This window comes from Ambystoma mexicanum, chromosome 6q, assembly GCF_040938575.1.
Source record: "Ambystoma mexicanum isolate Mex_15411 chromosome 6q, UKY_AmexF1_1, whole genome shotgun sequence".
Taxonomy (NCBI): Eukaryota; Metazoa; Chordata; class Amphibia; order Caudata; family Ambystomatidae; genus Ambystoma; species Ambystoma mexicanum.
In genome coordinates, this window is record NC_090937.1 from 39228521 (window position 1) to 39256243 (window position 27723).

Here is a 27723-nt window from a genome sequence, read left to right on the forward strand (position 1 = left end):
CAAGCAGGGAAGCACCAGGAGCGCCACCCATACACGCAAGACTACACAAACTCTATGGCGGACAAAATTAAGATCTTGACATGGAACGTCAGGGGAATGAACAGTTGCGTCAAGCAGAGCCGAATCCACGCGCACATGAGGCGCAACAAGATCAGAATCGCCCTCCTGCAGGAAACGCACCTGAATGCACAAAAGCTAGCTGCACTGGCCAAAATTTGGAAGGGGACATTGATAGGGTCCACATATTCCACCTATGCAAGAGGGGTTCTGATCTGGATAGCTCCGTCCATCCCCATAAAAGTGCTGCACACAAAAACTGACGACAAAGGCAGAATGGTCCTAGTACAAGGTAACATCGAGGGGAAAGAACTCTGTTTGATTAGCACTTATGCACCCAATCACAACGCCAGTCTTCTTCCGCTCCCTATATAAACGACTGAGCCCATTCAGAGACTGTACCTTGATATGGGGAGGAGACCATAACTGCACCCTGAACCCTCTTGTAGATAGGTTAGATGACAAGCATGCCCGTCCGGCCCCACCTGCCAAAATACTGGGCGCCCTGACACAACAAATGCGCTTAGAGACCTGTGGAGAGAACATCACCCAGAGAAAAGAGAGTATTCCTACTACTCAGCCCCGCACACAGTTCATACTAGGATAGACTACATCCACGTAAGTGAGGAACAACTGGCCATGTTCGACGACACACAATACCTTGCCAGAGTGCTGTCAGACCACTCCCCACTGGTGACCACTTGGACCGCGTTCGCACCCAGACCCCCAGCGCCCACGTGGAGGCTCCGATCCGAAGCTCTGCTGGACGTGGCCTTCTCCGAACAGATAAAGAGTACACTAGACTACTGGCAGCTAAACAGAGTGGTCCCTCAGCTAATCCACCAAGATCAAACTGGGTACGTACCTGGACAAACCATCACAGAAAACCTGTGCAAACTACACCATGTTATACATAGCACTAAGGGCAGGCCCGGAAAATGCACAGTGGCATCCCTGGACGCCACCAAGACATTTGATTCTGTCGGATGGAAGTGGCTACATGCCACCATGGCCAGGATGGGAATTGGACCATACTTATATACACCGACCCCATGGCCAGGGTGCGCACAAATAACGCATACTCTGAGAAATGGCACCTTCACAGAGGTACGCGCCAGGGGTGCCCACTCTCTCCTATGCTATATATTATCGCAATCGAACCTGTCGCATCATACCTACGGCAGGAATATGGGGACGGGGGCATTGAGATAGACGGTGTGATCCATTTAGTCTCCATGTATGCAGTCGACACGGTCCTCTATTTGGATAATCCTGAGCACATATTGCCATATATACTGGAGACATCGGAGGGGTTCAGCAGATAAACAGGGATACATATTAACCACGACAAGTCCTGCCTCTTCCCCCTGGCGTCGCTAAGTGAGGCCAGAATGGAGGAGCTCCCAGCCATGGCCTTTAGATGGAAGACCACCTCCTTCAAATACCTAGGGATAACCATACATCGAGACCCCAAAACAGAGCACTCCCTCAACACTGAGAGAGCTAAGGATAACCTAAAAAAAATCAATGGATTTTTGGGGTAAACTCCCACTATCGGTTGCAGGAAGAGCTTGGCTCCTTAAGATAGTGGCGCTACCTCGCCTCCTACACTACTTCACCAACGTCCCATATAACATTCCCCAGCAGTTTTTCAAAGACCTGAACAAACTGTGCAGGAGTTTCCTGTGGCAAGGGGGGAGGCACAGAGTGGCGCTGGAGGTACTGCAGAGACCCTATGACAGAGGAGGCCTGAAAGTCCCCAACTTTGAACTATATTATCTAGCAGGCCAATTGAAACACGTAATCCAATGGATTTCGGACGACCCCACACCTGACACCCGGCTCCTACAGCCAGCCATCCCCCACATGTTACTTAAGAGACCTTTTCTGGACCCCAAAAGGCGCGAACCAGCACAGTCTATACTTAATAAAACTAGGCACCCAGATCTGGAAACGAGCCTGCAAAGTCATGAAGTCACCCGACCATACTCACCCCAGATACCGACTGCTGCAATTATGACAAACAGACCTGGGGGCCTGAAAGAAATAAGGAGCATGTGGGAACCCTACGGAGTCGCCACCTTAGCGACCTGGTAAGCAACAGGACATCCTACCTTTCACAGAACTGCACGAGAATTCGGGACTACCACTGGGGCAGTTCCTGCTCCACAGAGCGGTCACAAAGACAATCGCAAGCAGGTGGCCTGAGTTACAGGACCTAGAAACCGGACTGGATGATATTGAAAACATGCTCAATGCTGCCGAAGGCGGACACGAAACTTCGAGACTCTACGAGTCACTGCTAAATAGCACGACTAAGCACGATCTTAGGTGCAAGGCGAAATGGGAGCAGGAGCTGGACCTGCAGTTCGAGGATAAGGAATGGGAATCAATAGCTCACTATCACAAAAAGGTTTCCAAAAATGCCCGATTGCAGCTCATACAGTTTTACATTACCAACAGAGCGTACCTCACACCCGAGGTCATCTCCTCATTCAAAGGAGCAAGAACTAAAGAATGCCCTAAATGCCACGAACGCCGAGTGGGGATGACTCACATGTTCTGGGGATGTTGGATCATACAAACTTTTTGGTCGCTGATCACTGCGAAAGTCGCCGATGCAGACATTACCTTGGATGTACAAACACCTAAAGCAAGCATTCTGGGCAGATACAAAAAACGCTAAAAAAACAAACCCTTGAACAGACTCAAAGACTTGATGTACATTTTCGCGAAGAGAGGTATCGCCATGGGGTGGAAATCTCCCAAAATACCGAGTGCAACACTCTGGTGGGAAGACCTCGGAAAATGGACAACGGCTGAAACTGGAGCATGGGAAAATGTGCTAAGAACACAGAGATTGGACACCAGCAAGGACCTACACCAATGGGTGGCGCTCACGGTGTCACTATTCCATCCAATCGAAGCGGCTTCCTCCCTCGATGATGCCGACAGCCCCCGTGGGCTCTGCGGCACCTGACGTAACGACAAGGATAGTTGTGGTCTTGGGACAGTTGGGAGGGGAGGGACGGAGCGGAGGGGAGATATGCAAATGTTTAAAAAGGATTATCAATGATTATAATTGTTGCATTGTTATAATTAATAGGAAAAGAGGTTTTTTTGCTCCCAGCTATCTTGTTTGCAGAATCCGCAATAAATATTAGTAACACTCTGGTTAGTACGAATTAATTTGTTTATTGTTGGTGTTTTTCTTGGCTGGTTCATTCCATAGATGCATGTGTTTTAAGAAACACTATTTTGAACTTGGTGTGCAAGTTTGGTCAGTCAGGATTATCAATGATTATAATTGTTGCATTGTTATAATTAATAAAATATGTTTAAAAAAAGGAATGGGTTGGAAGAATTTTGGATTATCTGGAATAGACTTTACAGCCTTCGAGAGCAAAGAATGCTCCGACGAGAATGAAGGGGCCAAAGGTTTTGACGGCTTATTCGAAACTGTAGACGAATGCGTTGGCACTTTATGTTGCTTCAAAGGCTCAATATGTATTATAAGCCTCGAAGGTTCAGGCGACAAACATAAATGTTTTGATTCCTTCGAAGAAGGCTTTGATGCTGTTAGTGAATGTTTCGAGGTAACGGACACAGACGACTTCTTGTGCGTTGAGGAAGATTCCTTCGACTTATGTCGAGGATTCTCTCTTCTCAGGCTCTTAGGTTTGTGAAAAGGGGACACACCAGACTCCCTACCGGTGTTGATAGATGCTGAGGGGTGGCCATTTTTCTCGTACTCCTTTAGAGGAACACTCTGAGGAGTGTGCTTTTTAAAAATGTCTAACATTTTTAAACAGAAAGTTTCTAATTCCACTAAAGTCGAGTGCTTCTTTGGGAAAGTAACTCTTTTGACCTGCAACACCATTTCTTACCCTTTTTATAGGAAGAGGAGGATGAGCGTTGAGAACCGGACCTCGAATGTCTTTGTTTTTAATGGGTTTTTTTTACGGGAGAGACATATCTGGAGTCAGAGGAAGATTTCCCTTTCGAAGGGGTAAGGTGCAGGTATTTGGGGGAGGGCTTTCTTGCATCGAGTTTCCCCTTCCTTTCCCGCAAGGCCTTAACCATCATCGATTGACACAAGCCACAGTCGTCGACCTTGTAGCCCGATCCCAAGCGCCACAGACAAACACAGTGCTGGTTTGGGATCGACAACTTGGCCCCACAGTCTGGACACTGCTTGAAGCCTGTCTTCGGTGTGGAGGCCATATTAAAGTAAAGCGCAATTTAATCGCTGAGACGAGTAGCTCCGAAGCACGCAGCAATGCAGAAAAAATTGACTGAGGTAACGGTCAGCGCACGTGCCACTATATACCAGCATCAACGTCACGCCGGACGCTACAGAGACCATAGAGGACCAAGATTCGATGCTGCACGACGCTCGACCCTATGAAAAAATGTTCCGAAGCAAGTTTCAAGCAGACTTTGAATATATCAAAGATGAAGAATACGTGGGAGGACACAATCCATTTGAAATGTAGATTTTCTTTCCCGGTTCCGCTGTGAAACAAATATGGCTCCATCACATGGAGGAAGGGTATGTGAGAAACCTGAAGTTGTCTCCCGGACTAGTCCCCGGGGGATCTTTCATCCAGGTGGCCAGGACACGGCCATAACTATTGGACCAACTTCCTGGGGGTGGACATGTGCGGGAGGATCACCTGGATTGAGGGGATCTCAGGGAGTGGAGGTGGGACACCGACGGGTGAGACGCGGTATCCCCCTTCTTATAACATCTTTTCACCATCCTAACAAGTAGGACACTCTGCCCCCCACCTCCCTTTTTCTGACACAAACACTTTCTTCACCACAAAAGACAACAGACTAATACGGGAGCCGTTTACCTGACATGTCCCAACACAAATATCAGGCAAAGTCAGGCAATAGACCAGAACCAAACACACCTGATGCCCTTTCCCTTCCCCACAGGGATAAAAGGTGGAGCACGAGACCACACTATGAGCAAGGTAAACCGCACAACGAGACCGCAGTCCCAGGGCGGCAGTTCAAGAGGAGGAGAAAAGCGAGAACCGAAGGGGCGTCAAGGAGAGAAGCAACCTTGCCCTTTTCGACCCAGACACACAAAGCCTCTGTGAAAGGAAATCCTAAGGCCGTGAACAATAGCCAGCGTGTGTTGCAGCTAGGGGTGTCACGGTATTGGTTTTATGACGGTATGATAACCTTCTTACCAAATGACGGTTTATCATGGTTATCGCGGTATAGCAGGTGGAGTTAACTAATCTTAACAAATATTTTCTTAAAGGTCATAAATTGTCAGCATTTTGAAAGTTGTCTCTGCACATTTTTAGCTGATCCTACAAGAATCTAAGGCGGCTGCAGATTTGGTCTTTCATGGCGCTCACTCGTTGATCGGCTTGAATGAAAGAGTAACTAGTGGAAGTGTTAAAATGCTTCTTCTTAAAAATAGTGGAACAAAAACATTTTGAAAATGACAAAGTTAAAATACATATTGGCACAAATATGGCCTAGGCCACCACCTCACCAAGCCCATCATTGCCATTTCCCCCAGATCTGAGCGCATTAGAACCCTTGTCATGTGAGTTGAGATGGAAGAATGCTTTCATGATGGTGTCACAAATCGAGGATAGACCTGAGAATTATCTCACCCCCATTGCTCTGGATACTTCATATTGAATGTAGAATCTGTCCTGCCTGCTTGAGTCCAGTGCCATATGCAGAAGGCAGGTGAAGGATCAAACGAAGCAACAACTCTAGTGCCAATGTGCAAATCTACAGGGAGGACAGTGGGTGGCAGTTTATATACTAGCACAAAGCACTGATAGGCCCAGTGTTCATACAGCCTACAGAGCTAACGTTTTTTGTGGACATGTATCAGAAGGGCATCCAGGTTATTCCCCCCCTTTGAATTCTGGGATGTGTAGTTCCCCATCTTTCAAATTGGTGCGAAAACTACAAATCGCTGGTCTTTAACCCAACTCTGCTAATCACAGAGAAAGAGCGATCACAGCTTCAAAGCTGCATATACTAATGTGGCCTCACTTTCCCTATGTCTTGTCTACCAAACAAGGCCTCCTTGGCAGACGCCACATCCCACAGTGCAAGATGCAGACTGCGCAGCACTTGCTTACGGCAGCCTTTCCAAATCAGATTGAAAAGCTCACTTAATAGCTGCAGGCCCTTAAACGGTATACCGGTATAAACAATGTAACAGTTATTATAGCTCAGTTAAGCTGTTCACGGTTTCTATAACGGTATACCGTTATACCGTTACACCCCTAGTTGCAGCAGATGTCAATGATACACAGATCCTTCCTACATTGATAATCGGGGCTGGGAGAGACACGCTTGCTACAGTGGTACCGGTCTTGACTCCAAAAACAAGAAAAGCCCAGTGGTTCATCAAATCCAGTGAGTCGAATGGAGAACCGATAAGAAACCGAACTGTGTTGAATGAAAGTTGCGAAATGGCAAATTAAGGGGAAAGCCAGCTGCAGAGGGGACCGGCACCACGTGAGTGCTCACTCGATAGACTCTGGGTGATTCCCCTATTGTTGAAACTACCGATACCAGGAGGCCCTGGGAGAGCTGCAAGGAAAAGGTCAAGGTGGTCATACAGGGGTCTAGCAAAACCCCCTGTACAGTTGAAAGCCTTTGACCAGCACGTAATTGGGAAGCTAAGGGAAACTAATCCCGCATAGTGAGAAAGGAGAAGGAACTGTGTGGTTGGCAAGAGTTAACCCGACGGAGGGATGCCGACAGAACGGGGTGAAGCATGATGCCCCGATGACAAGAGTGAACCTGATGGAGTGATGTCTACAGTGGATTGTTTAAAAAGACATTAAGATTTGTGAATACAAAAAAGAGAAATCTTGTGAATAAAAGCCGTAGTGAACCTGACAGTGGGAGGCTGCTATTTGAGAGGGATCTGAGCCTGGAAGAGGGAGATGCAGGGGTGAAAAGCCATCACCCACCGTACATACAGAAAGGAACTTTTTGTTTTATTATTTTGAACCCATCAGATCCTCAGAGGCAAGAGACTTTTTTGTAGAAAGACTTGACCACCAAAGGTCCTGATACCTGAGAATGGAACTTAAGTCTCGTGCTGGGCGAGCTCGTGAGTGTACTACGCTCAGGAGTCCTGCCTTGTCCCGTGCTCAAAACGTGGGGAAGGGAGACCCCTAGCTATAACATCCTGACTTATCATTTGTGAACACTTCTTTCTTTCTTGTGAACACGATCCCACTCTTTTTGTATTTAGTTGTAAGGATTGGCAATATTTTTTTTTTTAGTAAAGGCCCTTTTATTTGACAAGACGCCACTAGGACTGCCTTATTACTATTTGATGGTCGTAGCTTTCTCTCATCTTATATTTAGGTTTAGATTAGCCGTTTTTAAAACCTACCTAAACAGTTTAATAAACACTCTTGAAACAAAGACCTTCTGGTCGGAGTGTGTTAAAAGGTCTTGTTGGCCCAGGATTGTGGCCTGGGTTATAGGGTGAGAATATCAACGCCTGATAATTACCCTAAGCAAGGGGAAGTAGTACTTGCTGTTAAGAGATTGCTAAAATCTGAGCAGTCCACTGTCTTCCATCAGAATGAGATTGCCCCAATATCTCCAGGACTGCAACCGCAAATAAGTGAGGTGGGTGCTTTAGTCCCGATACTGTGTGCTTAAACTAAGGTACAGGCTGGTCACTATCCCTGAGACAGTATACTGGATTAGAGAATCATGAAGGTTTGCACTCTCCTAGTTAGGAGCTTAAGTTGATCCATCCTCCAATCCATCCACCTTTAGCATAGTGACCCTTATTCCGAGTTGGATTTTGCTAGGACCTAAAGGTACTTTTGTTCCTGCTCATTCTGACAAACCTAGATGTGTATAGTTATGACTGGTGTGCGTTTCATTGATTCTACATCACATTGCACCCACCTCATTAGTGAGAAGTGGGGATGCACTGAAAAGCAGTCTCAAATTCTCCCCAGAATGCTCAAGTACTTTGTGATGCATACATTTTGCAAAACAAAAGAAAAGGGTATGGTCTCCCAATTTGAAAGGAGTGAATTTCAAGGTAAGCTAGTCAATCGGTTTATTTTGCCTGCACAAATCTGTTTTCTGCCCAACACTTTTAGAATTCAATTCGTAAAATATCATTCAGACCTGAGCTGGAAAATTACTCTGGCAATGTGATCACCCTTTGTAATTTCTTTTTACGTCCTTTGGAATAGTGAAATAACATTGATGATGACCTGAAATACAATAAAAGCAACTCAGGACATCTGCTTGTCTGTCGTTAAAGTTCATCACATGCGCACTGAGCTTCGACCTGAGAATGTGAAATCACAGAAACTGAAATAGTAAAGAGATGCGTTAGTGTGGCGAACCAGATGGAGGAGTCCGACTAAGGTGTGACATGTTCAAGGCTATTTTTAAAATAAGAAAGTGCCTATCTAGTCTGCTATGAGGGGGATTCTCTGCCCAACAAACTTAAAGTAAGGGTGCTTGTCAGAGTCCAAAAGAAATAGTCCTTAGCCCAAATCCTATTAGCTAACTTGCCCTACCACTTAGGAAAAACTAACAAAAAGGAGGAGGCCGGAGCAACAGCCTCTGTCCTTGGCTTTTTTCTGGCCCAATCACTTGAATCCCTTTATCAGGAAGTTTTGATTTTTAAAAGTTTGTTGATGTCTTGCAGTTGTGTCCTCAACCTCTCTGCAGGCTCTGTATGCCAAATCCTAATTCCATATGGTTCTCTTCTTTCCAGGAAGAAAGGGTGCTCTTCATACAATCCTACAATTTCCAATTTGATGCTTGACAATGTTCTTGTTTTGTGCCCAAGGACTGGAACCCTCTGGGTTCTCTCTCCAGTTCTGCTTGTTATGTTTCGTGTTTCCTGGGCTCCCCAAAGGCCTCTTGCTCTCTGACAGACTTACTTTAGCGGGGTCTCAGTAGGGCGTCTGCCTGCTTGGGTTTATCTGGCTTCCGTAACCCTTGTGGCTTTCACAGCCTCAAATATCCCAGTTCGCCCCTCTCGACAGTTACCTTTTTGGGAACGTTTGCTTTCCTTCCACTGCCTGGCCAAGCAACTAATATGCTTCTCATGCAGAGGATCAGGGATCCGATCTCTCAGTTGTGGTCTGTTCTCTATGTCAGTTTACCGGCCCCAGGCCCACCACAGCTTCAAGGTGGTCGCGCCACTAGGCGAGACGGTCGCTTTACCTTCTCCATCTTAATTTCTTTGCTGGTCAGGACGCCAGCCTTTCAGTGACTTACTAGTGATTTGCTCGCTCTCCACGCTACAGCTGACTCCATGGTCTAGAGGGGCTCTGCCCCTCCAGGATGTCCTCCCGTCAGAGGCTCGCCTCTGCGTAAGATTCCCTCTCCTAAATTCCAAGTTCCTCATGGTTTTATGTAAGTCATCACAAACAAAAGGGGTGTGTTGTTCCTCTTTGACTGTGGAGTTCCAACATTACCTGAAGTGAAAGAGATTGAAGAAATGTCACTACCAGGAGAATCCAAAATAGAAGTAACAGTCTTTCTGAGACGATGTACTCTGGAAAGGGTGTTCCTTACCGGAATGGGAGTCCTTGTCCCCAAGAGGGGAGTCAGTCCTAGCAAGGTCCCTCTTGCCCGACCCCTGGGAGGACCTTACTGAGTGGGCTCACCTCCCTAGCCTCAAAGGAGATATTAAAATAGTCCATGTTTGTCACAATTACCTATTCAAAACTGGCATTTGGGCTTTTCAGAAGATTTAGGGGATGGCTCTCATTTTGTATGGACCATAATGCCACTGGCCATCAATTCCCCAGTGGCATTATGTGTTCAATCAAGTGTTAGAATATTGAATTATTAAAATATCATTTGCGCAAATCCCAACATTAAATGATTTGTATGTGGTTAAAAAGGTACATCTGTGAAACGCTGTTAAGTGGAATATTTGATTCATTGAGAAGTGCTGATGAAAATATGAATAATTGAGGTGATTGAATGACAAATGAATGAGGAAATATGCCTTTAGGTAGCGGGCAGATGCTCAGGTCCCTTAATGAGGGTGGCGAGCCCTTACATATAGGGTCAGCCCGCCACTGAGGGGCATATCACCATTAGCACCCGTGTAGTTAGCTACACGGGTGCTAATGTTTAATTCTTTTTTAAATGGAAAGTATTTTCTCTCTCCTTGAACGGGACGGAAGACAGGGCTCCGTATGGAGCCCCTCTTCCATTTTCATGGCGGCCAAAAGTAGTGGGGACAGAGGGATTGGGAAGGGAGAAACAAAAACAGGGATGGAGGGGGTGGAAGAGATGGTGGGTGGGGGAACCGGCCATCAGGCTGCTTGGAACCTGAACACTAGCAGTGTGAGCCTGCGTTATGTGCCTCCTGATTGGCTGGCGCACCGACTCAGGGTGCTAATGAGCGATACACCTCTACGTTTAAAAGCTAATGTCATTAAATAGTTGTGTGTTAAGTTGTATGGCAAAACAGGAACTATAGGTAGCTTCTTTCATATTGTTGTAATACTTCTATAAGGGCGTTTTAAAGTTGCATGGTGGTAATCCTCTCGTTCAGGAATGTACACCTGGTTACCCTTATTATGCGAGTCATTTCTTGCCATCAAAGCTGGCTAAATAAAAGTATGTACCTAGGTTAGGAGAATGAGTTGAAATAATGCAACAAAGCAAGTACAAGGTATTTATGATCTCTACAAATCTAAGTTTTGTAAATGTTCTTCCTTTCTACAGATCTCCGACAAAAGAAGCTGAGCTCTGCCTCCTCTCCTGAAAGGGAGATTACCCTGGTGAAGCTGAGGAAGGATCCCAAGTATGGACTTGGTGAGTTACCTTCTATTACTGGAATTTGTGCTGTGCACAGCTGGTATTTGCAGGGACTCCAGGTGTCCTGGGTGCTAGTGAAATGCAAATCCTGTGATGTAAAAAATAAATAACATAATTGTAATAAGGCTATCGTTTTCTTTGAGTGTAGTGGTTTTATTATTTTTCTCCTAACACTCACCTGATATAATTCTGTATTTTTGAAGGAAACTGATAGGTTGCTATGTTTCTGAGAAACCAAGCAGGGCACATTACCTTTTATTGTGTAGGGTGGACCTAACAACATTTACTTGACAACCTACTGTTGTAGAGTCTTTGGGTTACGTGACCTTTGTGCAGTAAACGTGAGATGCATATCATTTGAAGTTCTCCACAAGCCTTACTCGCATAACAAAACATGATTTTCCTGCCATATAGAGTATGTAATTCAGACCAAAAGCTCTAAGTTAGAAAACACTTTTCCATTATTTATAGACATCAGTTTGTACGAGAAGCATAAGTAAATTATATTACCCAGAAAAAAGAAATTTCAAAAAGGTTGAACTAGCATTGAAGTCGAACTTCCTACAATAGAAATGTTGTTGGGCCGTTAATTAAGCATTGTACCCCACTGATGCGGATTGTACAGGTATTCATTTTCCCAAATGCCCAATGTATGAGCTCAGGCTTGAAGCCAAGAATGCATAGGGAGAGCTAAGGGAGAATATCTGCCAGCTTGCCTCATTGTGGCGGCTATAACACTGTTAACTCCTGGTCAAAAAACAGCATAACATAGGGCAGAGGACAAACTCCACCCTGAGATGGCTGGATGCTTGGCGGCCTGCATGGGAATGTGTTGTCCATTTCGATGCATCAAGTGGCAGTGGGAGGTGTGGAGGGCCGTAAACTACTGCAGAGGCAAGTTCATTGTGGACCCAGATAATGGGTATGGCAAAGCAGGAGAACAGGGAAAGTGGCGGTGTCGAGGGCAGCTGGAGTGGTGCTGCACGTTTTGATGGCTTGGAGAATACTTGACCCTACCTGTGATTATTGTCTGGAAGGCCTGCATCTTGCTTGGCTGACATGGTGGATAACTGCTAATATAACTATGCAACTTCATATCACCAGCAATTTATTTGGGCAGTCCAAAGGCTCTATAGCTGATTCTGATGCTTCTACAGCTTGCTTATGGTGGAGCATGTTTGCCTACATGGGATTTCTTTGGTTTGCAGTGACCTTGTGTAGCATATTGCAACATTAAGCCCTGGGTTATTGGGTGTGCTTGAAAATAAGTTTTCCTTCCTCAAAACTCAGGGTTTCATTTGGACCTGTATTTTCTAATCCTGCCTGTTCGGGTTAATTAACCTTAGCGTTTTTCATCAGTTACTGTGGCAAATATTCTTTTTTATAATGACATTTTCTTATTTCATGTTAACATACATTACTTATTCATGTGGTTTTCTTTTTTGCATGCCATCTATATATATTGTGTTTTGTATTTTATCTTTTATGTTTTCATATCCTTTTAAACTTCTTCTAAAATCTCCACACTACTTTTGAGCATGGCTAAAATATTTTTTCTGGGTGCACATGAAGGGCATTGTTGTGAACCTTTCGACAGCATTACTGGCATAAGACAAAAACAATCAGTGACAATAATGATGGCATAAGTACAACCTACGTATAGCAATCGACCAATGTGAATATCTGGTTGGCCTGATATAGTTTCTGAGGCTTGTGGATCTGCTTAGAATCACATGCGCTGCACAGTGTGAAGGCATAATGAAGCAAGACACAGACAATCGATTCAAAGTTCAAACAGAAATGTTTTTCATTAACTCAAATGTCAGGACGGTTGAAGGCCTAACTTGCCCTATACTAAGGTGGGATTTTCCTACCTAAAGAAACAAAGGAACTTCTGAGTCAGAAAGTTTCTCAAAAGTCTGCCTGTGTCCAAAACCTCTGCTTGCATAAAGCTAAACAATGTGAAGGGATGTCAGCAATAGAAATAATAGTATTCCAAGTAAAGTTCTGTGCTTCTTCCAGCTCCTGGATTACGTGTCGGCTCCTTTTCCCCAAGTTCAATTTAGTTCCACAAAGGTTTTGGGATTCCCTTTCCCGAGTTCAAGACAGTCAACTTGTACTTATTCTCAATCTTCCAATGTTCAAAAAGGCTCCACTCCATTTGGTTTCTTAATAGTTCAATCAGATTGCTTTCTTCTGTTTCACGCCAGCAACTTCTTTGGTGTTCACAATTGGGGTTCTACTGGTCGCGCAGTTGTCGGACCACACAGTCCACACATTACAGGTCGAGCAACCAGGAACCATAGGCACAATAGCCCACACAGGTTCTTCTGTATCTGTACCTGTACCCGTGTGATAGTTCACAATCACTTAGCTTCTCCTTGTCATTCTCTTGGCTGCCACAATGTGCTCTTTTTTTGCCAGTCTTTTGGCCTTGCCACAATGTATTTCCATATGCAGTTCTCTTCGTGGTGGTTTTGTTCCTTCACCACCTTGCTTTCATGCTCTCTCGCAATCTTCCATACTTGCTTTCTTCTGTGTGTCATATGGCTCATGTTTTGCTTTCAATAGGCCTTATTTAAATTTCATACACACTTGTCATCAAGTCATAGCTTTCATTTAGTTTAGTATTCAATAGCTGTGATTCTTCAATCTGCCGCTTGCAGGTTATATTGTCCTTATTTTTCTCTCAACCCGTTGCTTTGGGTTCATTTCATCTTGCGCATGCTTTTTCATTCATTCAGCATCTATTTTTGCTTCCCAACACAGCCCCAGAAGTTAGAGTGCTCTTCCGTGTACACTCACCAGTCTCTGGCGTCTCCTTCGGACAGCTGTGCTTTTGGTTTCGGCTCTTCGACACAGCTCTGCTTTATCTCTGCGAACACTGTCGGTCACTTTGCGCTTCACTTCTGTGCTGCGGGCCTCCGACCAATGAGGCTTCCACACTTGTGCCCTTCTCGCAACTCGCCTGGCCCTTGGCTACACAGCTTCTTGGGGGTCGTCTGTCGGCATCCTGGCTCTCCTGCAGGACCCACTTGGGCTGGCTCCTTGCATACATGATTTCCTGCTGGTCTCTTTGCTGCTGGTCTCCTCCCTTTTTATACACCTGCAACCACTTCACAGGTTGCATGTGTGAGTCCCAAATTGGAATTGCCTGGTTGCAATTAGTGAGGCACTTGAGACATGCCTGTCATTTACAACACTCTGCAGGCCTCTTCCTGGTCCCAGTACTAAAGTGGTGAAATAACTTACTAATGTTCACTACTCCTAGTCGCCTCTTCCTCGTCCCAGTACCATAGTGGGCTGAATGAGGGGAAATGAGGGGAGTTGGTTTACCAACAGCCCATAAAGGCTGAGGGAGGTTGAGGTTGGTTCTCAAAAGGGAAAGGTGGATACCATGTCTCGCTTTGTAGGTAACCTCTCCCCATTCCTCAAGGACCCTCGACCCAGGTGATCCTCCCTCACTTCTCGACACCCAGGGTCCAAAAGTGATTGCCTTTCCCTGGCCAACTGAGAAGAGGATCCAATGGGAATAGGTGTGAGGATACCCTCTGGCGTCTCACAAGAGGCCGACATCTAGTGGTAGGTGCAGAGTATTGCATTCTCTTTTCGAAATGCAAAAAGGGACTTCAAATGGGCATGTTTGTAATACTATACCTGTGTGACGTGCATTGTACCCATGATCCTTCTCGCATCGAGGTCCCTCAGATTGTTTTTCCCCGCCGTTGTGCTCTGTCGCATATGCAGAACTCATAGTTTTGCTACCGAGATAAAATGAGATAAAATGCAGTTTAAAAAAAAGAATATCTATATTGTTATATTTCTCAGCGATCGATGCATCAACGTCTGGCGACTGTCTCAAGCTTCCACGAACATCATCTTCCCGACGGCTGGCTGTGGCCTTCACCAGGCTTTGGCTTTCACAGTAGGGACAGAGAGGGGTCTTTCACATTTGCATTCCTATTATAGAGCAACTCTTTCCACTTTTCTTTCTTTTCTTTTTGTCTAGCTGCTGCTAAATTTATATAACATTATGGAGCGGACACCCTTAGAATTCCGTCCCTCCTGTATTAAAAAAACGTCCCTGGAAAGATACACACTTAGTGTTTAACAATTGGCTTCCACGTGATCATGTCGAACAGTGTTGCGATTCCTGCAAGCTTTTTAAGCCGAAAGACAGGCGCATCAAGTGGTGGGCGGCCTACGCCATGCATGCCGAATCCCATTCCCCCACCAGCACTGTTAGGTGCGACAAGGAAAAGCTTGGCGGCTATGGCTCCGTTTTGGAGGCTGAAGACTTACTAGTGGAGTCAGTAGACTCCAGCGTGTCTGTCGCTAGCCCCACTAGGTGGACCGAAAGCTCTACTATGTAGAAGTCCACAGTTAAAAAGGCACACGCGTGCACTCACAGAAGCACACAACCCCAAGCCAACCTTTGATGGTATCGTCAAAAGGGGCTTCAACGGCAACTGTACGTTTGTCGAAGGTTTCGTTGAAAGTGATCAAACCCTCATGTTTGAAGCCCACTGCACATTTGCGCTTGCAGCATGGCTCTAAATCCAAAGAGAAACTAGTTGCCACCCATAAACGCCCATTGACCGCTGATTTGGATACAGCGAAATGACAGTCGAAACATATTAACATATTTCCAAACACAAATAAGGGGAAAAATACACCAGACACACACCTGCAACCTCCTCTGCTTGTACTACGTATACTGACTCTTTGTACAAGTCCAGGCATGGTAAAAGATCTGTAGGTCCAGAAGACATTGTTTCCCCCTTCCTGAAGCCCCAAAAACAGGTACATGGACAAAAGAAAAGTGTGAGAAGACTATGGATAGGGTGTCGGAATGTGTGACCTTTATGGAAAGAGACACTGTTTGTACATGAGGGTAAGCCACCTTCAGAGTCTCCTCCCAAGAGTCCCAGACTTAATCACTTTCCACCATATTATTTCTCTGAAGACACATCTAATATTTTTTAAGATGTCCAAGAGGATCAGGGTGATTTATATTTTATCCAAGACCAAGGTGATAAAGATCAAAATCTTTGGCAAGGGCACGCTGATCAGGGCACTTAGCCAGCAACTACCACTAATCATGCCCTTGATGAGCTAGATGTTGGTTTAGGCGATGACTACGATCCTCTAGAGCAGCCTAGAGAGTCTTCTCCCATTGACGATCAACTTCTTTTTAATCATTTTTAAAGAGGCAGCAGAGCATTTTGAGATATAGACACAGCAAACTTTTTTTTAGCCTGACTTTGTAGTGGACATCTTAAAGGAGAAAGAGGCTGTTAGCCAATGTATGCCCCTCTAGAACTCTATTAAGAAGAGCATTGCACCTTCCGTTCCTACACCATCCCTCACACGGACAGTAAACCCATGAGTGGAGAAAATGTCCAAGCCTGCACCAACTGACCCTCTATATATTCAGGGACATCTAACACCAGGAAGCATGCTGGAGTGCCACTATCCAACACCAAGGCACCTCCAGACAAGGAATGCAAAAAGATTTTTTTAGGCATGAGGGTCACTGCTCCAGCCGCTTACTCAGCACGCATTGCCAGCAATACTACTCTGTTGGCAAGCTACAGCGATGTCCTGTGGGGGTTGCTTCAAAATAACTTTACCGATTTCCCCGAGCCTACCAAGTCTCAACTACTGAACATCATGAAAGAGGGTGGGCAGGTTACCCATAATATTTTTATAAAATACCCATGGTTCTGCTAAAGTTTGAAGGAAGCTGTTCCAGAGGGAGGCCCCAGCCAAGGACAGATACCTGCCCGCCCACTCTGCCTGGAGACGCGTCTCATCCTCAGAGAGTTGGAGGTGGATGAGCGGAGGGCTCAAGAAGGAAAGTGCTTAGGAAGAGACAGGTATGACAATATTGTAGTTATTAGGGTGGCTCCTTGTAGACAATTAACATGACTGGTGATAAGATGGATCCTTGGCGTACTCAACAGGTCACTGGAGAGTACATTGAGGCTGTGGCTTTCCATCTAGACTATCTGGTGCCTGTCCAAAAGGTAACAATCCTGACATAAAAGATGTGTCTATAGCACACAATTTCACTGCATTGGGGTATCTTGGCACTGACTAAAAAATTATGTTTATTACCCAACTTAAAGTACACATTTTTTCAGCCTCAGAAGCAAGAATGGCTAAGTGGACCTGCCTGAGTTCAAACCTGTGACCATGAGGTCAAACACAGATCACTGAAGTAGATTACTCCATTGACCAAAGACTCAGCATGTAGGTGGTGAACAAAACATTACAACCTTACAGAATCACTTTGTTTTTAGTGTACAGCTTAATTCCCACTACCTTTATAGATTGATACCTCTGCAATAATTTGAATGTGTTCATGACAGCTTAAGTCTGAATGACTGACTGGACCCTTTTAGAGGTCTTTAGCAGGTTATGTTTGTTCTGAGAAATAATGTAATGAAGCTGCACAACTTCAGGTGCCTTAGATTTTTGCTGCCTGGAAGGCAAAAGGCCTCCTGCCTTAAAGTTGATCGAAGGGCATGGGTGCTGAGACCATGTTAATCAAGTGAAATTTCACTCGTGAGAATAATCCAGATAAATTTAACTTGATAGCTAGAAAGGCAACTTTCAACAGGACCTATTTGGCCACTAGGCCATATCGGAAGTATATCCAGTCCCCTAAAATGTGATCTCCTTTTTCAGGCTGCATAGCATTCTGTGCAACATGATTCCCAATAAGACTGCTACGGGAAGAACAGCTTAAAAGGAGTTAACCGTGATTTATTTTTATTTCATTGGACATTTGTATGGCGCCTATACACAGGTGTTTCCAGGCGCCATAAGACAAGATGGGGGGAGGGGGCATGGAAATCAAAAAAGTAAAATAACAAAAATGGTTATATTGGCCTTGTGACAATCCTACTGTGCAACTGCATGACAGGGTGGTAAGTGCAAGGGGGAGGACTTAGAGAGAGAAGTGCATGAGTGAGGTACCCCCACGGATGGGGGCAGGCAAGAGCTGGACGGTCCAAGGCAGCAAGTGCCACGGAAAGAGGAGAGCAATGGAGGATGAGTGTGGTGGACAGGGAGGACCACGATGGAGTAGTACGGGAAAGGGAGCTTGAGGGAAAGTGCTGGGAAAGGATGCTGGGGGGACAGGTAGGGGGTGGTCTGGCCGCCTGGAAGGCTCTGAAGGGACCAGGCCCCAGTTGCAGCAGCGGATGGAGAGTTAGCACGAGAGAGGGAAGTAAGAGGAGAAAAGGAATGTCTTGAGAAGTTTCCGGAACTTAAGATGATCGGGCTCAAGTCTAGGTGGGGTTGGGCATTCCAGAGGGGGGAGCCAGCAGAGGAAAGGGATCTATCTCCCACTCTGCTTTCAGAAACTTTTGACCTGCAGAGAGTTGGAGCCAGAAGACTGACGGACTCTGGCCGGGAGGTGTTTAGAGAGGGAAAGCTGGATGTAAAGAGGTCCCAGGCCTCAAACAGCCTTGTGGATGATGCAAAGGGTCTTGAATTTGATTGTTGCGGTCACTTGGAGCCAGTGGAGATATTTTAGGGCTGCAGAGATGCGCTCCCTGGGCTGGAGGCCAAGGATAAGTCTTGCAGTCTTATTCTGGATTAGTTGAAGGGGGCAAAGGGAGGAAATAGGCAGGTTGAGGAAGAGACTGTTGCAGTAGTCCAGCGTAGAGAGAACCAGGGCTCTGGAGATGTTGAGCTTCTGGAGGAAGGTGAGGAAAGGTAGAATTCACCTGAGGAGATACAACTGAAAATTGCACTTCTTGGCAAGGACTATGATTTGTGGAGAGAAAGAGAGAGAGGAGTCAAAGATGATTGCAGGTTTTTTTTGCCTCAGAAGTGGGTGAGGGGAGAGGACCCAGGGAGTCTGGCCTGAGAGTGGGGGGGGGGGGGAGAAAAGAGCAGGCATCCCAATGAGAAGGATCTCTGTCTAACTGGCATTAAGGCAGAGGTCATTGGCAGAGCACCATGGCTGAATAGCAGTCAGATTTAACAAGGGGGGTCCTGGGAGTCTCTCTGCCAGACATTAGTCCTGGTTACGAGAGACTTACCCAGAGTCTTTAGCTCACTATCTTTTCACAGAGAAGAAATATCCCAAACATATCAGTCTTTGTCCTGCCCTGGGGCAGTCCAGCACCGAAATGCGAGGCAATTCTCCTCTGAACAAGAGTACCAACAGAAACCCCAGACACGTGTTTCGGTCTGGTTGGACCTCATCAGTAGGGTGGATCTGTGCCTCTCTAAGAATAGCGAGCAAGGGGTCCACGTCTGGATTCCCCTAGTAACTTAGGGTGAGACCCAAAGTTATTTAAATATGCAGATTTAACAAGGGGGGTCCTGGGAGTCTCTCTGCCAGACATTAGTCCTGGTTACGAGAGACTTACCCAGAGTCTTTAGCTCACTATCTTTTCACAGAGAAGAAATATCCCAAACATATCAGTCTTTGTCCTGCCCTGGGGCAGTCCAGCACCGAAATGCGAGGCAATTCTCCTCTGAACAAGAGTACCAACAGAAACCCCAGACACGTGTTTCAATATCCCAGGACCCCCCCTTGTTAATCTGCATATTTAAGTAACTTTGGGTCTCACCCTAAGTTACTAGGGGAATCCAGACGTGGACCCCTTGCTCACTATTCTTAGAGAGGCACAGATCCACCCTACTGATGAGGTCCAACCAGACCGAAACACGTGTCTGGGGTTTCTGTTGGTACTCTTGTTCAGAGGAGAATTGCCTAGCATTTCGGTGCTGGACTGCCCCAGGGCAGGACAAAGACTGATATGTCTAGGATATTTCTTCTTTGTGAAAGATAGTGAGCTAAAGACTCTGGGTAAGTCTCTCGTAACCAGGACTAATGTCTGGCAGAGGGACTCCCAGGACCCCCCTTGTTAATCTGAATAGCAGTCAGGCAGGAGGGAGGAGGTAGGGGAAGGTATCTTGACAGAGAGCTGTGTGTCATTGGCGTAACACTGGAAATGAGGGGAGAAGGTGGAGATCAGGTGGGCCAGAGAGGCCAGGTGGATAAGCCATGGCGATAGAATAGAGCCCTGAGGAACGCAACAGGTAGAGAGTGAGGTGGAGGAGAGAAAAGGACCCATTTGTAACTTCGGAAGGTCTGTTTGAAAGGTCAGTGCCCTGTCCGTGATGCCTAGGGTATCAAAATCAGAAGAAAGTTTGAGGAGGATCAGAACAGAGGGAGTGTAAGAGTCCAGGCTAGACAGGAGGTCTTCACGGGTGCTAAAGAGAGCAGTTTCCGTGCCTCAACCGAAACTGGTGGTCATGGAGGCAGCCAACCATTTCGGTGTGGAGGGTCAGTTGGGAGATGACCAGCTTCTCCATGAGTTTGCCCAAAAAAGGGGTTATAGAGATAGGCCGATAGTGAGCCGGGAAAGAAGGGTCAGCAGACAGCTTTTTATTTAGGAGAGGGTGCACAAGAGAGCGCTTAAGGGGTTGAGGGATGGAGTCAGTGGTAAATGAGTGGTTGCAGAGGGCAGCCAAGGCTGGAGCGAGAGAGGTCATGTGTCCGTGTTGGTTCTAGAGGAGCAAGGGAGCACCTGTTTAGAGGAGACTTTCATAGAGCGTACAACTCTAGAAATCTCATCTGTTGCAATGGGAGAAAAAGAGGAGAGTATGCGGGGGGCAGGGTGGCCAAGCGAAGCGAGAGAAGGAGGGGGCAGTGGGGAGTAGATGACAGAGAGGACAGGATGTCCAGAGTTTTGGAGGAAAATTGGGTGGCCAGTGCAGAGCAGAGAGCCTGGGAGTGAGAAGGAGAGGAGGAGACACTGGTAGGATTGGCAAGTTCCTTGCAGATTGTAAACAGTTCAGCCGTGTCATTGGTGGCTCCAGAGATGCGGGCCTGGACATGAGCCCTCTTCTTGGAGCAGATGGAGAGACAGTATTGCCTTTGAAGTAGGCGGCAAGCCAGTTTGTCAGAGGATAAACTAGATGCCTGCCACTTCCGCTCTGCAGTATGCACTTAAGTTTCAAAGCGGCGAAGTCTGAGTTTTACCAAGAGTTGCAATTGGAGGCAGGCTTCATGCGGATCCACATGATGGGGGCAAGGATGTCCAGGGTGTTAGAGAGAGAGAAGGAGGTTAGCTAGAACAGAGCCAGAAGGAAAGTCTGATGAAGGGGGCGGAGGAGGGATGAAGGAAGAGGCAAATGCAGCGACTGACACACACTTCATCGGTCGATTGACGGAGAAGGAGACTGGCAGTGTGGGCAGAGGTGTCCGGGCACATGGGAGGTTAAGGTGGGAATAGAGGAGAGAGTGGTTAGACCAGGAGGAGAGGGGTAGTGAGAGGGTTTGAGAGGGGGATGTCTGTTGAGAGGAGACCCTCCATGGTGTGTCCAGCAGAGTGGGTTGGGTCAGAGGGAAGGATAGTAAGAGAAAGAGTGTCGCAGAGGTCGCAGAAGAGAACAGTGGTCACATCAGGAGAGTTGTCTTCAAGGAGGTGACAGATGTCAGAGGAGTATTTGATACCAGAGCGAGAATTTAGGTTAGCTAAGTGAAGCTGGTTGCCCCTTTAAAACATCTGCGAGGGGGGGGGGGCACAGGGATGGGTGTGCCATCACTGGGGCGGAGGCGAGAGGTGGGATGAGGGAAGAATGGGTGGAAGGAGGGAGGGGGGGGTTGCAAAAAGAAGGCAGACACCTGTCAAGGAGGTTGGGCTGGGAGCCCTGGGCCATGATAGTGCCATTATCATAGACATTAATGGTGAATTTGGAAGATGTGAAGTGAGCCAAGAGCACTTCCCATCTAGTGCCGCCAGTAATAGGTGAGGAGGAGAAAGGGGAAAGGACAGAGACCATTTGGGGAGTCCATAGGTTAGAAGATGGAACAGCAAAGAGAATGTCAGTGGTAGGCTGTCTGGAGGAAGCATTGATGTAGCTGTCTACGATGGGCAGACTAGGGTTGGAACTCAGGAGTGCCTTTTTTAGTTTCTTCCTTCCAGACTTTGAGAGAGAGGGATGATAGGAGATTGAGAAGCAATTAGAGAAGACAGGGGAGACAGAGAGCACCATGGAGGCGGTGACAAGATGGGGAGAGGAAGGGGGAGTCAGACGATAGCAGGGGAGATGGTCAGAAGCACTATGCAACAATAGAATCAAACCAGGCGGCCAAGCAGACAGAAATCAATGGGCATGCTGGAGATGCCCAGAATTACAGATCATTACCAAATTGGTAAGAAAACCCAAGTTTGCTTTCATCCAGAAAGCACTCAAAGGCTGTACAAAATGGTAGATGCACAGTTGGAAGCACACATCAATTCGATTTTAGCCAGAAAGCACTCAAAAGCAATCCAAAAAGGTGGATGCTGAGTTGGAAGCCTTGTGTTCTGCTTGGTGGTGGAGAGAATGCAGCATACAACCACACAGGGACAAAAGGCGAGGACGGAAAGACAGAACCTGTTGGCATGCAGCATGTTACAAGTCACAAATAATTGAACCCGATCTTGAATTTCTATTGGAACCAATAACCCCACCGCTGTTTGTATGGAAAAGAAGCCGGATGATTCTTGTTTAATTGTATGAATTGTAAATAAGCTATTACTGCTCATGCAATTTAGGGGTTTTGTTGTGTATCTGCCCTCCTAGTGAAGTCCAGATTTCATTTCTTTCGTCTGATTTAAAGGGCGGTCCCTCGGTCCTGGTAGCGTGTTAGATAGGCCTTTTTGCATTAAGCTGCCATCTCAATTGAACGTTTAGATTCTTGATGTATAGGCATTGAACAATAGACTGAAGGGGACCTACATAGCAGATGCCCTGCTAAAAAAGAAAGCTCAGCCTCATTGGTGTGAGAAACAATCCTTAAGAAGGATAAAGTGAACAGCCAAAAACATACTCAATGTGAATAGGTATAGTTTTGCCCTGTGGAGGACCAAAATATTCTTTTGAAAGTGGCCTATCAGAAAAAGTCAGAAATATTGCTTAAAGGTGAAGCGTGGTCTATCGCGGTCCACCTCTACAAGTGAAACAGATGGTGGAGGGTATGGAATTCTGAGAGAAAGTTGATGCTAGCAAATAACTGAGATCCTTTTTGACCATCCATGATCAGTTCCTCCCTGGCCCTTGGTGGTGATGTGGACCTATACGTTGGTCTACACCCAAACTGATTATTGTGAAAGGCATTGATCCAGAATCAAGTGTATGAAGTTGCCACAGCCGCCTTTTCCAGGATTCTGATTATTAAATGTAATTATATAGAGAGAAAAACAGTAGTCGCCTTTAAAGCTATGCTGACTCTTCTGTTTTTCTGACTCTTTGAACAATGGGTCTCCTTGCGCTAGACTGGAAACTATGCATATGACTTAAACAAATGTGCGACAGTTGATAACACACAGATCATTCTCACTTGCATGGCACTGCCCCTTCTACACTTCAACATTGGTTCTATCAGTTCCACTGATTGGTAAAAACTTGAATATATTCTATTGTCATTCTTAAACTGCCAGTGCCTGAAGCCTAGTGGCCCTCGTGAATCCGGTGTTTGTGTTTATGTATTTTATCTCCTGGTCACCAACTGCTCCTAATAGGCCACTTTTCACAGAGGGACAGAATGTCTTTCTCTTCATTTTTTTTATGTATTGCAGTGAATTCAACTAAATTGAAGTAATGTTCCTAAAGAGACCTTTCACTTCTGCATATGTTTTGTAAACTTCTCAAAGGTAAACCAGTACAAATATCGGGCATTTTACCTTCTGTGCAGAGACGTTTGGTTTTGCTTCAAAGAGGATCCCTCCCATCCAGACTATTCCTTACATTGCCTTTGGTGACTCTCCTGTTTGTTAGCTGGACCGTCAAAGATTGCTGGGTTATGAGGCTTTTGCCCTAATATTAAGCAGCTTTTTTACTGCAGATTCTGATTCCAGTTTTAACTTGGCCACTTTATTGTATCTACACAATACCTAAATCAGACATCAGAAAATGCATCTATACGTTTATCCCTGCCAGAGAGTAATTGGGTTTAGTCTAGTTGAGCTACCTTGTCCAACCTATCCACAAAGGTCCCATCTCAACAGTGCTATTTATTTCAAAGAATGACAGTCTTGGCTCCAATCCTCTTCAAAGGGCCTTGGTGAAACACCATTCACTCACAAGGTTTGTCCCATTCAAACCTGGTCCTCCAGAAGGTCTGAACCACCAACTCCTCACACTAAACATAACATTGGGGAAAGAGAGAAATGTTTGGCAATCACAACCACAGTGCTTCCCGAGGGATGCCTCCTCCCACACCTTATCCTGTGACTCAACTTCCCCTGAGCCTCGAGGTAGGTCGAAAGAGCTACTTTGTTTTGAGACGTGTACTGCAATGCAATTTAAGCGGAGACAGGTTTGCGTTACTTTAGAAGCCAGAATAATTTTGATCACTCTTGGAAGAAACATGATTTTTAGAGGAGACAAATGATGACATGTGTACTGATGCGCTCTGCCAACTATGTTGCCTCCTACCTTTTTTGAAATTAGATGAAGGTTTAAATCCATCCCCCTATCAGGTGCTACTGGTATTGCCTCGCAGGTTACCAAAACTGCTTTTATAATTCACATTTCATACTATGAATTGTTTCTAAGCTTCTTGACATACCGTACCATGACTTTTACTAGCCATACCTGTGCAGAAGTGTTTGCTACTGAGAGGCAAACCAGCACGTGAGCATCAGCAAGGTAGCAGTGCTGTCATTGGGCCGGATCTGGGATCTGTCAAAAAATGTCATGCAAGATCCACAATCGGGCACCCCAATCCTGGGAAATCCATGTGCACTCTACATTTATTTTAGAATGTATTTTAGAACGCTGTGGGTGCGTTTATATTTTAGACTGTCAGGGCTGGGATTTGAACCGTGGTCGGTGGGTTCAGAGGCAAGACCCTTACCACAAGAGCACTTGAGGGTCTGAGCAGGAGGAAATCCCATGTCAATGTTGCACTGAACAGGATATATTGATGTGCATTTTTTTTTTTGGTTTAAAAGGTACGCACATTTTGTACTTTGCTATATTCCGAGGGGCTGAGTGACAAATGTTAATCGGGATGACTAAAATACATGCCCTACACCCTCACTCTGTCCCCGCGCTATGTGGGATCTCCCAGTAAAGAACTGGATCACTTTGGGCATGGATTCTGCCAAGTCCTTGGTCAGCACTCCATCTTTCAAACAGTTCATTTTGTACAACTCTTTGTGCGCGGTACGGAGCGGGAAGGCAGAGTTTGGGCAAGCTCTGCTCTCGAAGCCCAAGTGGCTGACCTGCTAATACGAACTTACAAACCCATTGGGGTTGCATTACTCTTAATTGATCACCAGTCAGTTTTTATTGTTGAACTGATGAATTGATATCAACCAGCTTTTATAATTTTATAGCTATGTGTCTTAGGTTTTAATTTGTACACTTTGCATTCCCTTGTCTATCTGGCCCAAGGAAATTATGCGACAGCACTAAACTACCTGCCAGGACTGTCGGAACGCGTAGTCTTTAGCAACCTAACAGCTTTCCACCGGAATTTCTGAACTAGTTTGTCTATGCAAACGACCTGCTTGTGACCAGTTTTTATCTGCGTGCACTTGCACCTGGAGGATTCCCTAGACCTAATCTGCAACAATAGCTGATTGACTTTTGTGATGGAACCCCAAAGCACTTGTGACTCACTGTGGTGGGTCACGGCAGATCTCAACATAGACTAAGGCAGACGGTACCACTCTGGACGGGGGATTCTGTGTGTGGTCTCTGGAGGAAACGTTAATTATAGAACTGTTTTCCTCTTTTTTAATTGGCACGTATTTGGTTCAGAGTACTCTATCCGGACCGTCACGCCACGACAATTTGCAAGCAATGGGGAAAAGGAAAGCAGGCAAACCTCTGTCCTCGGCAGAAAGTCAGAGGAAGCTGTTTAAGTTACTTCAACCAATTGATGAGGTGAATGCCCTTATTTCTGAGATTAAAGACTTTTGGGGGCTGTAGCAGCTCTGGAATCTGTGAATGCTAACGACAACAAGTAATGGAAAGTTAAAATCTGGCAAGAGCGCCAACTTTGACTCTTTTGGCACTTGGGCTAAACACTCCATATCTACAAATTGTAGTGTTAGCTCCAATGTGATGCAATTGTGTTCCATACAGGCTGACCCCCGAATCTCTGGATCAGGTGCCTCAGCTGCCCTCAGCGGACCAACCCTGAGGAGGGCAGAGAACAAAATCTACTCTTTGGAAGTATTTAAGGTGTTGCATTCACCCTCTCAAATCGAAGCAGAACATATAACATCCCAGCCCAAAAATCATAGAGCAGGCCTTGGAGTGGACCTTTTGAATGTCACCGTCCCCCGGTCCCTCATGAACTATCTCACACCTACAATCTCAGTGATCAAAGATATGTCAAATGCTGTGCCTACTGGGGCTCCTGAGGTTTATAAGATTGATCTGGTGGGAGCAGTGGGAGGGGGGGCTGCATAAAATGGTCCCACCCCTGATGGTAGATCAGACTGCAAAGGTGCCCAAGCAGGGGTTGATGAATTGGAGGCTGACATGGTTGAGTTGGGTTACCAGGGGAAGCCGGTGCAACTTCTAGACGGTGATGCTGTTTTTACAATCCCAAATGTAACCCCCACAAATCGTTCTGATGGACTGAGCAGGGAGGTAGATATAGAGGATGCCCTATGTTATGGATCAAAGTTGGGAAAAAGCATGAGGGAGGAAAGCTTTGTTCCTTCCTTACTTATCATGCCTAAACTTCTAATATCTTCCTTAATCTTCTCTCGATTTTTCTATTGCTCCCTTCTCTTCTTTGGCCTTCCTTCCTCACGTCTAGCCCCTCTTAAATCAATCTACCATTCTTCCATCCGTTCTCTCTGTCTTCTTTCCCATCAGGACTCTATCCCTTCATCCCTTACCTCACTGGGATGGCTCCCCTTTCACTCTCAACTCAAGTACAACTTCCTCTGTCTTGTTTTCAAATCCATCTATGGACTTGCCCCCTCCTATCTCGCATCCCTCCTCTCCTCCTATTCTCCCTCTCGTTCTCTCCGCTCTGCTGAGCACTTCCAACTTACTGTACCGCGCGCCCCTTGTGCACAATCCTGTTTCCGATCCTTCCAACTTCTCGCTCCTCTTCACTGGAACCTATTCCCTCCCTCCCTCTCTCTCTCTCCGCTCCATCACTTCATACTCCTCCTTCTGCTCTTCTTTAAAAACGCACCTACTTCAGTCACCTGCCTGACTGCTAACGGCTGATTCTGAAGACCGTCCCACACTGCGCAAGTTTGTATTACTGACTGTATCTTTGCAATTGTTCTGCATATTGTTCTCTGCCACATGTTTCTAAAAATGAACTTGCTTTGCTATGTTATGTATTACATATTGTTCTCTGTAAAGCGCTTTAGTTAAAAGCGCTATATAAAACTCAATAAATACAAAAACAAATAATACTAAAATAAGAGCCAACTGCACTAAGGGGCAAACCTGTAAGGAGACTCGTTATGGGGGATGTAGAGGCAGGAGGCACGGTGGAAGCTAGGCTCTGTAACCTCCAACGTGATATCTTGGCTGCCCTATCAAGCATAAAAAAGGAGGTAACTCAACTAAAAAATTTAGTGGCAAAGATATCCCAACACATTGAGTCCGGTGGTACAACATGGGCAGCGCATGCGAATAAAACCAGTGGACAGATGCAGGTCTGAGTTTGTGAGCTGGGTGTAAAGGTGGCACCTGGGCACCTGGGTCTACTGCTAAAGCACATAGGAGTGAGGGGGGGATAGACCTGGGGTTCATCCACAGGGACTCTGCCCAGATAAAAACATTAATGAGGCTACTACCCAACAAGGACGCACTGCCGGTTACTGATTACACCAT

General features: G+C 46.0%; 1 protein-coding gene across 6 annotated transcripts in view; it reads left to right on the forward strand.

Moving 5' to 3' along the window:
• The window catches only part of PTPN13 (protein tyrosine phosphatase non-receptor type 13), a 1388150-nt gene that overhangs the window by 777422 nt on the left and 583005 nt on the right, over positions 1 to 27723 (forward strand). For all 6 annotated transcript variants that reach the window (XM_069630435.1, XM_069630437.1, XM_069630436.1 and 3 more), the window contains one exon: positions 10792 to 10881. In XM_069630435.1, coding sequence (XP_069486536.1) covers positions 10792 to 10881 — 90 coding nt within the window. The remainder of the gene's footprint in view (positions 1 to 10791; positions 10882 to 27723) is intronic.